General features: G+C 35.1%; 1 protein-coding gene across 3 annotated transcripts in view; it reads right to left on the bottom strand.

Annotated features, from left to right (window-relative positions):
* LOC139972121 (uncharacterized) overlaps positions 1-14,208 on the bottom strand; it is a 147,460-nt gene that overhangs the window by 114,583 nt on the left and 18,669 nt on the right. For all 3 annotated transcript variants that reach the window (XM_071979066.1, XM_071979065.1, XM_071979067.1), the window contains exons 5-6: positions 12,440-12,508; positions 9,753-9,848 (exon numbers count right to left, since the gene is read on the bottom strand). In XM_071979066.1, coding sequence (XP_071835167.1) covers positions 9,753-9,848; positions 12,440-12,508 — 165 coding nt within the window. The remainder of the gene's footprint in view (positions 1-9,752; positions 9,849-12,439; positions 12,509-14,208) is intronic.

Raw genomic sequence — 14,208 nt, 5'->3', positions numbered from 1 at the left:
TTCAAATCACCTTCCTTTTTACTAAAGAGGAATACTCTGAAGCATTCTTTTATTTCAGTCACGTCTGACAATTCAAACTTGACGGCAAATTTCCATTCACATTATGAATATTACTCACAATGTATTACCCACAATGCCTCTCTGTAATAAACAGAATTCCACAGCCAGATCTAGGAAAGATCTATATTTTTGGCACTCAAAGAGTTTACTATGGAAGAAGATAGCACTCGTTTCACGTTGGAATTTTCTTATTTTTTAGCATTGTTTTCAAATGCAACACTATTTCGATGTTAATTTTACTCATTCTTGATTCTGGTTAACCTTCACAAACTCCAATGTCACAACAGTTTTTTCTGGAATATTCCTTAGAAATCTTAATGCAATTAAATTTTTTTTTTTTCTGAAAATTACGGAATTAAATAAGTTAATGTCCACAGTATCTTGGGTGACTTTTCTTAGAGAAAATAAAAGGTTTCTGAAATACTTAAATTTTTTGACTGTGACCACACAAAAAAAAATTCATGTAAGTAGAACAATGTAATTTCAAAGGATACTTATAAGTGCTTCAAGTAGGTGAAAGTAGACAAACCACAAAGACCTCTGTCCTTAAAAACCCTCACGGACAAAAAAGTTAAGAATTGGATTGAAAGGGGTGTAAAATGCTCAGCAAGGATCACGTCTGAAATGGTATGATTTGGAAGTAAAAGGGCAATGAGTCGACCACAGGGTAGAACAGCAGGGGGAACAGCCCTACCAGTCGTTACCTTCAATGGTAGATTGGAGTGTGTTATGTTCAAGAGATGGCTAAGTTAAATACATGTACTTTAAACTTCTGCAGAGTTCATCAACAAATCCCAAGTTCAGCTATTTTTCCTATCTGGAAATTCCAGACGGGTATCTGCTGCATTTTCTGAGACCGAACAAAGCAAGACAGCTAGATGACATAAAGTTGTAAAATTTGATCAAATTTATTACATTTACAGTAATTAACCACTCCGATACAACTGAGGTCAATTACACACCCCAAACCCAAGTATTGTCACAAAAAAAAAATACTGTAGGAGAAAAATGACAAGGTTCTATCATCAGCTACAAATGTAAAATTAGCCTTGCTAAGATTTTCCCTGAGGTATTTTTGTGTGATTGGTTGGCAGACCTGGACAGGACAAGGCCATTTTTTTTTATCACTGAGAACAGATTTTAAGGGTAAACAGGTAAAATAACCATACTAGCTAAAAAATATCAATTTTAATTTTGTTGCAACGGTGGAATACCAGAGCTGGTCCTCCAGGGTTGATAAAGTTTAGACGAACCGGCGGATGTACGCATCCTCGTTTAAAATTATAGGACTTTGTTAAAGTGTTGCGGTTGTGAAGAGACAGGTTAGCCAGACAGCGGAAAACTAAATACAGAGAGTGGTAAATACCATTTATCCAACTGAGGCAAGCCTCACCTACTGTATACAGTGATACATAGCTGTACCTTTACTGCAATCTAAACATAAATCGTAATCCTGAAAATTATTTACAGACTTTTTATGTTCACTGTCTAGAATGCCAGAGGGTGACTGTAAACTCACTACAATAGAAATGACATACTGATAAAAGGAAACCAGTATATATATATATATATATATATATATATATATATATATATATATATGTATATATATATATATGTATATATATATATATATATATATATATAGAGGCTCTGTAATAGAGCTACAACTAAATATTTATATATAGCTCTATTATAGAATTATAGAGCCTAAATATGCCCTATAATAGAGCTATATATATATACATATATATATTTATATATATATATATATATATATATATACATCCCAATTCTGCTAAAATGTTAAATAATGGTCACTCCTTTTCAAAATTCAACAACTGTTTTACCTCAAGAAGATAATTTCCTCCTCTTAGGTATGAGTGATTTAGCAATATTAGTTGATCTGTGCTAAAAAGTCCTGTGGGGAAAGGGAGGCAAATCTGGTGACCTTGAACTTCACAAAACTGTGAGAAAAGAATGACTTTAGCAAAGCTGATGATAATCTCAATCAGATATAGGAGGTATCGCTTCTCTGACTTGTCTCTTTAAAAATATTTTAAGTTTAATAATTTTACAAATTTATTTAATGACTGGACTGTGGATTGAAAATGTCGGCAAAGACTTTAAGTTTAACCCAGATCGCAAAGTCGACAATAACTATTACAGTTAGATTCGCCCAACACGGCAACATACAAAAATGCCGTACTCAAAGCCGAAGCCAAAGTGAATTAATCAGGTCACACTTCCAGAGTCTATACATGCTAACTTCTTCAATGCCGCCCTCATTATCTTTCGGGGAAACATTTCATACTGTAGTTTTTGGGGTTTCATGCATTCCATTATAAACGTGAACAAAACGATCCCTCACTCTACAATTGATCTATTGTGAAGTCTGAATTCTAAAGGCTTAAAAATTGGAATTGTTAGTTAATGGTATGTAGACTTGGAATGACGAGTTAGTGACTTACTTCTGAAGTAAGTCTGTGGGGGGCCGCAGTGCTCAATAAAATGTTACAGGCAACATTTTGTAGGCTAACCGTAGGTAGATTCGAGTGCATTTTTGTAGAATGGAGTTCAATTAATGGGGAACAAAGTATATCCATAGCTCTATAAAACTTTCAAAAAGGGTAAGGATCTACTGTATGTAAATCCCTTTAAAGTTCATATAAATAACTCTTGCAACAAATTTTTCTTTCTGGCAATCTGGCAAATCCTTTAGTCTGCAAGATACCATGTAAGGCTATTTTCTTCTTTTCAGTTTGTTGAGAAAGAAATGGTTTTCAGCAAAAAGAAGGTAAACCATATCTTTGTGTCTTACAAACAAAATTCTGCGGCGACAGGAAATGATAAAAATTCATGCAAATCCTGAAAACTTAAGTTTTTTTTTTTTTTTTAAATAGGTGGAAACTAAAAAAAAGTATAACAATGATATATATATATCGGTTTAGACATTTTACACAATATTGTAATCCACTTGGAGATTATTGTTTTCAAAACTTGAGAACTGTAAAGCATTCGAGAACCAGCATCAAGCTAAAAACAGAATTACTTTGAAATGTAGGCTTATCGCAAGACAATCTACATCACGCCATTACTCAAAATGTCAGTCGATGACAATTTTACTGCCAGTGTTTTTCCCAAAAAAAAATTTGTTTGTTCTCTTTCTTTCTCACTTTTTTTTTACTATGCTCTTATTTGGAAAGCTCCCTGGTTCAAGAATAAAAATTAAAATAGAAATAAAAATTTGGTTTCATTAAAGATGTTAGAAACCGAGAAAGACACCAGTCACGTATAAACTTTTGTCTCACTTTCAGCTTACCAGTCACGAGATGTGATTTCTACCAAAACAAAAATTTTTGAAGGCTGCAACGATCGTGGATCAACTTAATTACCACTGACACCCCTTTAGTATGACTTAATTGATCATTACCATTTAGATGACATATCAAACTATAGCCTTGAATATTGATTGACTCAATTAAACAATTCCAGAGTCATTGCCTCTCTCTCTCTCTCTCCCAGGATAAATTTTGTTGTCACGTAGCTTTTTTGGATATAACCTTTTCACGAAGAGCAAATGCATGTATGTAGCCTACATCGTAACAAATATCATTAACTATATACATATATATATATATATGCATATGCATATACATACATATATATACATATACAAATACATATATATATATATTATATATTACTATGGGTGAATGACTGTATCAACGTGACAAAAAGGATGAACAAAAAAGAAGTTTGCTTTTCCTTGTTTCTTCTCAAAATTAAAAGAAAAATCCTAATGCCAAAGCTAGCCATAAATCAAGGTAAATGAATTGTATTAATGAACATGAAAATTTAAAACTGGTAATTGAAGCACCTACTAGACGATTACTTTTATTTCTCTACATTCAACCTTTAGAGCGACAATTAAAAGATCTTACCTGCCGTAGAGAGGGATTAAGAATACAATTAAATGATTTCATTTCTTTCTGTTTTTATCTTTTCTTTTCAGTATATTTTTTTTTTGTCTTCTTTCTTTCTTTTTCATTTGTGTTTAATACCGTGTCAATCAATCATCTTAAGTTCAATGTAAACAATACAATCAGATCAATGAGTCACTCCTCCCCACCCCCCCCCCCCCCTTAAAAAAGAAGATGTCATCTATAGTCTAAAGCAATAAATTCACTAAATTGGAACATTGGCCAAATCATAAAGTCATTGCAAATTTTATTCAAAGAAAACTTCAAAACCTGGCGATATTTTTTAATTTTTTTATGAAGTAAAAAACTCGATATTATTTGTAACATAATTTGAAATCCACCATTTTTCAGAAGTCTGAATGGAAATGATTATGTCTGTGTTCAGTCTTAGATGCATCACTCATGCAAAATGATTCCACAACTAAAGACAGGACCTCTGCTAACAAATATATCTCTTCCAGCATATATACACATTTTAACTTACAGGTTCATATTGACTCTTAAAGGTTGCATTATAACGCACTGTGTTAAAAGTAAAAGATGCAGCGGCTGCAAGTATCCCCTGCAGCTAGGCTGAGTAATATATCAAACAATAGGCATATTCTTAGCAGACCAGCAGTGCCTATTGTTTTAAGCTGCATTGCCTATTGTGTAACACTGCACAGAACAATCATGTCCTACACAGCCTGGCTGCAGGATGCTGCAGCCAAATCAGCATCCTACTTGTTGACACAGTGCTGCCTCATTATGACTATTAAAGGCATTGAAGACTCCACCCAAACTGCGTGCGGCCATCTGAAAAAGTTAACTTTCTGTTGCTTGCAAGTGAAGTTTTGTTCGTGTCGCTACAAAATGCAGACAGTAATGAAACGTGATACCTTGATATATTTAGCTGGACCTGAGATGTCCATCGCTGTATCGTTTATACACTGTGATGTGGGTATTGACCGAAGCTGTATGTACTGACTGTACACTGGAGTCTAATTACCGATGATAGCAAGCTGTGTGTGTATATTCTGGGATAGATGGTGGTGTCTAACACTTCTGTTACACCTCATTCGAAACTAGGTCAGATTACCGGCATTAGACGTTTCTTTTTGCGGGAGTCTTCACACCCTTTAAAGCCATGTATTATCAGACACAACTGAATCACCCCCAATCTGGCCCATAGCCAATTTTTTTTTTGGGGGGGAAGGAAAAGAACAAGATGTCCATGTTCCTGGGTAGGGCTCTAATGTCTCCTCTCCTTTGAGAAAGTTTTGGTTGGGTAAGGGGGCTAAGATGCAACTTGGTGCTATCATTTCCATTAGACTACTTTTATGCCGATGTATGCAACTTGTCTGCATATGTTATACAATGTAAGCCATTTGGATGTAAATCTGAGTAAACATGTTTCTGCTGCATGGCCGATGTAACTCAGGACAATATTAGTGTCTCATGCACTCAGCCAAGATATACAAATATGAGTGAGGGAGGGTCAATATCATTCTTGCTTATCTTCTCACTGAACTTCAATCATACATTCAATACTTGTAAATGTCCGATAACTTACAACAACTTTGCAATTTTTTTCCAAGAGACAACAGGTAAAGTTCCTTGACTCATTAGACCTACCTAAAGGCTAGATTGACAGTAAAGTAATAATACTATTGTAATGCACCCTCTATCACCAAACCTATATATTACAAACACACACACACACACCCAAACTAAGCAAATAGAAGGAATTTCAAAATTTTGCCAAAACTTCTTTTACAGACATGTGGACTACAATATTCTTAATACATGTGCCTTTGCCATTAACCTGAAATAAAAGCAAGAGGGAGTAAAAAAGGGGGTAAAATAAACGTCTGTCTGTCACCTGCTGATGCAGACGACCCACCCTCCCTCCTCAAAAGTAGGTCATTTAGTTGGATATACTTTTTATGACCTGAATAATAAGGAAACTTTTTCAGCTTACAAACAGGGAGAAATTCAAGTGTGAAGTGCACTTGTGCTGGTGACTCATGGCAATGAAAGTAATGTACAGAGCTGCTGGCTGAGGGTTCCCAGGGTAGTGTAGCATTCAATCACAGAATAAATTGTATTCTTTTGAAAAATGACAAACGATGCTTCCCTGGAGATTTTCCAAAAAAAAATTCATGGCCTCATTTTTAAAACATTTTTCAAACCAGTGTGAAGGTTACTGTTTTAGAGTTTAAACCATTTGTCTTAATAACTGATGTACATCATTCGTGTTAATTGCTCAGACGTCTGTGGTGTGCCTAGCGGGCCGCAAGTCCTGAAATCGTCTTACTGTACGTCCAATCAAATTGACAGGCCTCTCGTCGTTGGACAAAAAGTTATCATGCGTACGAGAAATTTACATCCTACATTTTCTTTCTCTCTTTACTTTCCACGAACGACGGTTTCATGTGTTCTCGTCGACTCATTCGTGTTCTGAATTCTGATTGCAAGATCTGAACCATTAAATTTGCCAATTTACTCGTGATTTTTTTTATCAATTTGATTATTAATAATTATCAGTAATTCACCCTTAATCTAACTCAGAGACCTTCGAGACTAGCACAAGTTGACTTCTCCTTATTTATGTAAGTGTAATTATGGTTACTATATTAGAAACTACAGTACAGAAAATGTAACTAAAAACAATGTGACCATATGAAAACTGTTGATTATAAAAGCAAAACATTTCAATTTAATTTCATCATTGCAAATCGGCCCGACAAAAAGTAAGAGATTTCATGTTTCTAGGTGACGTTTCTTGTCTTTAATACTGTTAGATTGATTCGAAACAGATATAAACTCAGTGTACAAAAAACAAAAACAAACGACACTTCTAAGGGTTGTAGAAAGAGAAGGTTACAGTACCAGTTCACTCTAGGCACGGTACAGCGAGAGTGTCGAGTTTATGTGGAGACAGGTAAGCGAGGTAGTGACGTAAACATCAGGTAACTTTTCTCTCCATTAATGATATCTGGGAATTTCAGTTACCAATGCCAGATTATACTCGATTTTACCGTCAGAAAAAAATTGATACCATAAAACTGATCCAGTTTTGTTTGTGATGTACTTGATGTATTTGAGCTATAACATGCCTATAGGCTTATATGACAGATGGACGACGCACATGTCTACCATTCTGATCTTTTATTTACCATGGCAGTTCTGTAAATAATACCTCTATTGTCACTGTAACCAGCGAGTCTTTTTGGTTTCCCAAAAGGGAAAACTATGGAGTCACTCTTAGCGACCTTGCAAAATTGTGAGGGAGACCACAGATTGCAACGTCAGCAACAACTATATCGCGGATCACTAAGTAATTACTATTCATTCAACAAGGCAGTTTAAAGAAACGTTGTACTCAAAGCCAAAGCTACAGTGAATTAATCAGGTCTCCCATCCAGAGTTCTATGCATGCTAAGTTCTTCATAACTGCCATCATTACCTTTTGGGGCAACATTTCATACTGCAGTTTTGATTTCAAGAAGTTACCAAAATGCACCGGTTCTCTCTTTCCTGTTGTTTTTTATTACACACTCTCCACAGGGAGATGCTATTAACTGTACCAGCTGCCCGATGTTCTTTGTTTTTTTTCTTCGGTTGTATAAACCCAGATAAGGAAATTAAGTGTATATACTAAATTCAGAGAGTAGTTTCACGACTCCCAAGTACAGTAACTTAAACTTCTATAATCCTCTCAACAGTGGTCATGGTTTATCCATTTGACAACAGTCGAAAATTAATGGGATGGACTGTTATGCATCAACATAGGTAATAACTCTTGATTCATAAATTGCAATTATTACAAAAACATAAACTCTTTATTGGAAATTGAAATTTTGTCACAATTCGCTGAGCTCTTTTCACTTGACACTTGTTACGTTTCATTTGAAATTCATTATCTTGCCTTCGACTCAACATTAAACCTGATGCCTAATTTATCAGTCAATAGACAATAACCACCTTGCATTTAATTAATTGACCAGCAATTAAAGAGAGCAGTTTACCTTCTTTACAGCAGGAAGAATATATATAAATATATATATATATATATATATATATATATATATATATATATATATAAATATATATATATATATATCATGCAATGAGCAGGCAAAATTGCAAAGTTTGTCAATCAGATTACATGTCAAATAATCCTTAAACTAAAACATTTCAATTTTCAAGTTTATTAAAATCAAGTTTAAATACATGAAAGTACATAATTTATAAGTAGGAGATGAAAAACAGTTAAGAGTTATATAAAGCTTCATATAGCATACATGTACTATATGTACAAATAATAAATCAAAAGTTAATAAAAGAATAAAGTAGGTTTTGTGCAACAACACCCTGTAAAAATATTGCAGCCCTATAAACAAAAGAATATTTAAAACGTACAGTTCAAAATTTCTGGCATGATCGTCCTATTTCTCAAATTATAATTAGTCTGTTAAAGAAGTGACATACACAACATGATACATACACACACAAACACACACACACATATTAATTACAAATGGTATGTTCGCCAACTGACTGCATATGGAAAGTTACCAAAAAGGTCGGCAAAAACGTCTGTAAAAGGTCAACAATGATACAGTAGCATGGCTTAACTGGGCCATAGCCAACTCGTTTACACGAGATCTCGCGAACCAAGTTTAATAATATCTGTGAGAGGCTCGCAGAACAATAGACGCAGTGTGCGTTCGCGAGAGCTCCCAAGATGTTAATATGGAAGCCTTGCTCAATAGCACTTGTGCATTGCCTGCCAATACAATCACCCCCATTGAATCTGCAAGCGAGCGCTTTCGAAGGTTTAACTTTTTTAGTACACTTCATTCTCTACGTGTAAAGGTATACCGAAATATTACTAAAAGTATCACTGTTTATTTACAGAAACATAGTCTTATTGAAAAGAAGGAATAAAGAAAAAGGATCCTCAATTGTGTTCAAAGTTGAAAGTATACTGTAGTCTTCCATCACCGATGACGGTGTAAAATAAAAATAAGATAATAGAAGTAGGCTATGCACTAGTTCAGTATAGCAGGAAACCACGGTACCAACATATTCGCGCTCATGGCTTTGTTTCTGTTGTATTCTCACAGAGTGTCATTTATTCTAATCGTTAACATTAACGGCCAGAATATAAGAGCAACTAAAACAGCCTATCGTTTATATTCTTGATGTTTTTTATAGAACTCTGCCATAATCCATTTTTAATCGGAACGTGAATACTTAAACTATCATCTGCTTTTCGATCAGGGTTTAAGGCTTAGTCACAACAGAGGTTTTGTATCATCTTAATAACTGTTTACTAACATGTCACGAGCGGCTCACAAGGTTTCAGATCTCGCCATATCTATTATAATAGGAGTTGGCTGTTGTCCGTTTGCTTGTAAACTTTGTCCTCCAAAGCAAAAAAGCACCAAACATGAGATTTTGGGCTGATAAAAATACATAACACAACTACACTGTTAAACCCATGCATGCTATGGACCTGGATGGCAGAATGAGAAGGGAGTGGGGGCGGTTGACTGGAAGTGGCCAGTTCTAATTAAAGGAAAACCAGGCTTCGACGTGTGAGGGTGCTATGGAGACACGTAAGTGGGGGTGGGGGAGGGCATTATGTATAATTCATAAATTTTCTAATTTATACTGGAATAAAGAAATTAAAGAAACTGAAATTGTAAAGGTTTGGCTTACCTCATCTCGGCTAACTTTTTTAAAGTAATGGTACAAAGGATTTGGCTGTAAGAGTTCATACACCATACAATAATGGCCATCAAACTGGAAGGTATTCTGTAAGCAATAGAAGAAAATATGGACAACTTAAGAGAGAGAGATACAATGAACACATTTAAACCCCTCACGATCCAATTCCATCAACTCCAATTTAAGAATGCGATTATCAGATTAATTGCTGTTAGAATTAATTGCTTGAATGAATTTTTGTCCCTTCTGTTACTGTTACTTGTCATTTAGCCTCTGAAGAAGATCCTGCTAGGATCGAAACGTCAGTCCAATTTACTTTTACACACACAGAATTAACTGCTGTTAGAATTAAGCATATATATCTAATCTAAACACAACCTCGAAACAAGTAGTCCATAAACTAAAATATTAAAGTTTGTCCGTCGATTCTATTCGATTATCATTTGTGTTTATATAATCAGTCACTAATTGTGGGAAAAGAGACTATTAAGGCGTGTCCTTCAGTCCCTAAAGTTTGTGCACGCAGATAATGGCGGGTGATGTCACTCATGACATCATCATTGAACCCCCTGAAGGCAAAAAATCCAGATATTTACAGACAAAAATTTTGTTGTTATATTTTGGAAATTAACATAATTTACTATGTAGATAGTATACAGATGTTTGCTAGAATAGTGCTGAATCATTTCAAATGTTTCATCAGTCAAACCACTCATCGTGACGATGCAATATGAGTCAATGGAAACGAACATCTTTACACAATAACATGTAAACATGACCGGAAAGTGACATTTACAGATGTATGCTCCACATCGATATCCAAAACATGACTTTGGCACACACACACATATGCACAAAAGGAAAAAATACGATCATTTCTGATGCATGCTTGATTTCGCTGCATTTTTTATTGATTTTTGAAGAAATCATTATCCATGAGAACAATTTTTCATCAGCTCAGTTTTCCTTTCTGCTGGCACTGCAATAATTAAACTTGAAAAAAAAAAATGAGATTATAGTAAAATGTAATCATGATTGTTCTCTCAACACCCCCCCACCCACCCCCACCCCCAATACCTATTGTCCTACAGCCTCCACTTTCACTAAAGTGAAGGCAAACCACGGATCTGCCTCTTTGAGAATGTGATATATTGAACCTTTTACAGTGCAGCAGGTAAAGTCAACATACATACATGAGTGTAGACTAACTCTTAAAATAGAGTTTTGAGTATTTTTATCAATTTTTCGTTGCCTACTTTTTACTGAAAACTTTTAAGTTTTTAAAACAATGTAGTTCTTGAAACAGCATTTCAAATAACCGAGGTTGTACTTCTATATATATCACTTTAATTTTGTTTTTTTGCTAGGTAACTACAAAGGTAGCTTCTTTTAGATTGGTTCACTTTTCGAATTTGCCACAATCTCATGACTTGGCAGATATATATGCCCCAAAGAAAGGAAAGATGAAATATATCTCAAAACAGACAGTGATCTGTGATTAAAGCCCCAACATACATTCCATTACTAACACAAACTAAAAACCAGTCCCCTCACTGTACAATTGTTTTTAGTACTATTTGTGTACTCTAAAAATGATCACATAATCACGACAATGTACAGTACTTTCCTGCCCAAAATTGGGCCCATTTGCACTAACCGAGCGAATGAAAACTTCAAACCAAACGCACAGTGTCTCTTCTTTGTTATTGCTTTGTTCGAGATAAGAACATTAAGAGCATGCATGCGTGGCCAGATGCATTGACCTCTGCCGTTGACAACTGTGCATTACACCTGTAGGTTATATGCTGGGCTATGTCTTTCACCATCCCGAGCACTGTTACATAATGTCTGTGTTGTGTATTTCTCAACCGTTCGCCCGCCCCCCCCCAAACCCCTCGCAGCAGAGAGAACAACAGTTCGAATGACACATTCCACAAAAGTCCTGAGTCATTAGTTGCTTGCCTGACACTGTAGAGTCCAGCCAAAAATTTGTTCACTGTGTGAGCTACATTGTTTTGTTAATATGAGGTATTTAGGTCAGAGCGTCTGCCTGCGAGTGTCAGATTAATGTTTTGGTATACATACACAAAAAGCTGGATGCTTTTGCTCAAATTATCTATTCGCCCCATATATGTCAATGAACCAAAATTCTCGTCCTGATAGTGTGATTATTTTACTACACAATGCTACAAACAAACAAGAAAGAAAGATTCTTTAGCCCTGTCAAGATGAAATGACATAACAGGTCTCCACCAAAATCTTCTCCAGGAACAACAAAAGTTTTGTACTAACTTCAAACGTTTTCCAAATGAACAGAATAAACATTGGCATTAATTTTGCTTGTGGGAATATAAGTTTCTTTATTTAAGCCTTTGTATAGTAGAGCAATAAAATGTTTAGACTGTAACCACACATATATAGAAACACTTTAGCTGGCCTGGCCAGATTGAAGGGTTATCCAATTATGTGAAAATATTACAAATTTATGTCGTACATATCAAAGATGGAAATTATTCAGAATTATATTAAGTTACAACTCGATGCCAAATACACAGAGTTGCTAGTGAATGGAGTGTAAACATTTAATACCACAGAAAGGAAGGGGGAGGGGAGAGAGGGATATTGAGCTGTCAGTGTGCTGAGAATTTGGCCCAAAGAAAGAACTTTTATGAACTCACCAACAATCTAATAGCACCAGATATTCCTTGAGGGTCAGCTTGATTTAATCTTCTGATGCAGTTGCTCTCCTAAAGAAATTAAAAAAAGAAGAAAAAACAAACAATTTCATTTGATGAACCTTGAAGAGTTGTCCTGCAGTATTTAATCAATTCAAGAAAACCACCCACTATATATCAAAGTATGATGTGAAATAGATTTCTCTTTTAATTTCGTAGTACTTACAGTATTACATAAAGTAAAGGACACACAAACCCAAAAGTCATCATTCACTTCATTAGAAATAATATAAAAGATGCATAATCGGTCTACAGAAAACTGGATATTAATTATGACTTGACTGAGCTGCGAACTTTGTCAGTCTTGTGTTTACAAGGACCAATCCATGCCAAATGAAAGGACGAGTCTAGACAGAAATATGTGTGATGGTCGAAAGTACAATTTGGTCATCTGAGTCAAGGTTTCAATATTTTATTAAAAAAAATGTTGGAAGACAATTTTGTGAAGGAATAGCACTTTACACCAATTTAAATAAAGTCAAGTCAAGACTAGTTCACATCACCTGTCAAATTTTAACAAACGACGAACAGTTGACAACCCAACGTCTTGACTGTGTTACAGACCATTGTCATTGACTACAAGTAATTATTATGTGCTGTAAAATATACTGTACTATTCTAGCAAGTACGTGAGACTACCTTATTTTGCAACGGGCCATAGATGCTTAAAGCCAACAAGCACAACTTTAAGATATCACATTCCACCACCATTAGTCTCATTATGTACTACTATCTCTAGGTCAAATTTAATCATGATTTCAGAAAACAATTCCTTTTTTTACTAAGACGATGAGTTTAGACAGAAATTAAGTCTTGATATGTGCAATGCTTTGAAGTAAACTTTGGAGAAATTTCTCTATTTACTAAGACGGGAAGACATATATACATGCATCAAGATGATGAATATACTGTAGAGAGTGGATGTTTGCCATGTTTTGTTTTTCTTTCCTTCTTCTTTCAAATTGACCTTTGTGTTTTTTATTTTCTTTTGTCTGTGTGTCTGCTTTAATGACAGTACAACAACAAAATTGTTCAATGGCATCCTATGATCAGGGCTCAAAGTAAGGATTGAGAGCTTCACAGGACAGAGTAGAGATTGTCTTGGATTTTCAGTGAATTGGCAGGGCACTGCAGCAATGTTGTAGTTTTCAGAAAGGCACCTCTGCCATTTTCAAAAGTTTGAAAGGGGGCACCAGGCAGTAATACTTTTCTTGCAAAGTGTGAATAAACGGTTACAGAAATGAGCGAAAATACAATCGATTCAGATACTGTATTAAAGCGTAAGAGTTAAATCGTACGTCTAGATCATTCCATTTCACACAGCTGCTTTATTGGTGGTTTTAGGCCCAAAAATTGCTGGTTTTGGGTGGGGGGAAATATTTGAAAACTGATTTGGTTTTTGAAAATGATGTTTACTGATCAAGATCATTAAAAACGCACCTGAGGCAATTCAATTAAAGGGGCGCAGCAGTGGTTGTCGTCGGTAACCAAGGATTTTAATCGGCTGTATGGCAAATCGAGAGGGGCACTTTGGCGTCTGCGCCATCAATTAATTCAAACCCTGCCTATACTAATACTTATTTTTCATACCAACATTTACTTTACAGTTTTTCTTGTCATCCAAAAAGGGGCATATATAGTCTACGGTCCAGAAAAGAGAAAAAAACTGTCAATATCTGAGACCAAATTACATGTTTCACAATTATATATTT

The sequence above is a fragment of the Apostichopus japonicus genome, chromosome 8 (genome assembly GCF_037975245.1).
Source record: "Apostichopus japonicus isolate 1M-3 chromosome 8, ASM3797524v1, whole genome shotgun sequence".
In the NCBI taxonomy this organism is placed as follows: Eukaryota; Metazoa; Echinodermata; class Holothuroidea; order Aspidochirotida; family Stichopodidae; genus Apostichopus; species Apostichopus japonicus.
Note: the sequence above shows the minus strand (reverse complement) of the source record. Positions and strands in the feature narration are given on the sequence as shown.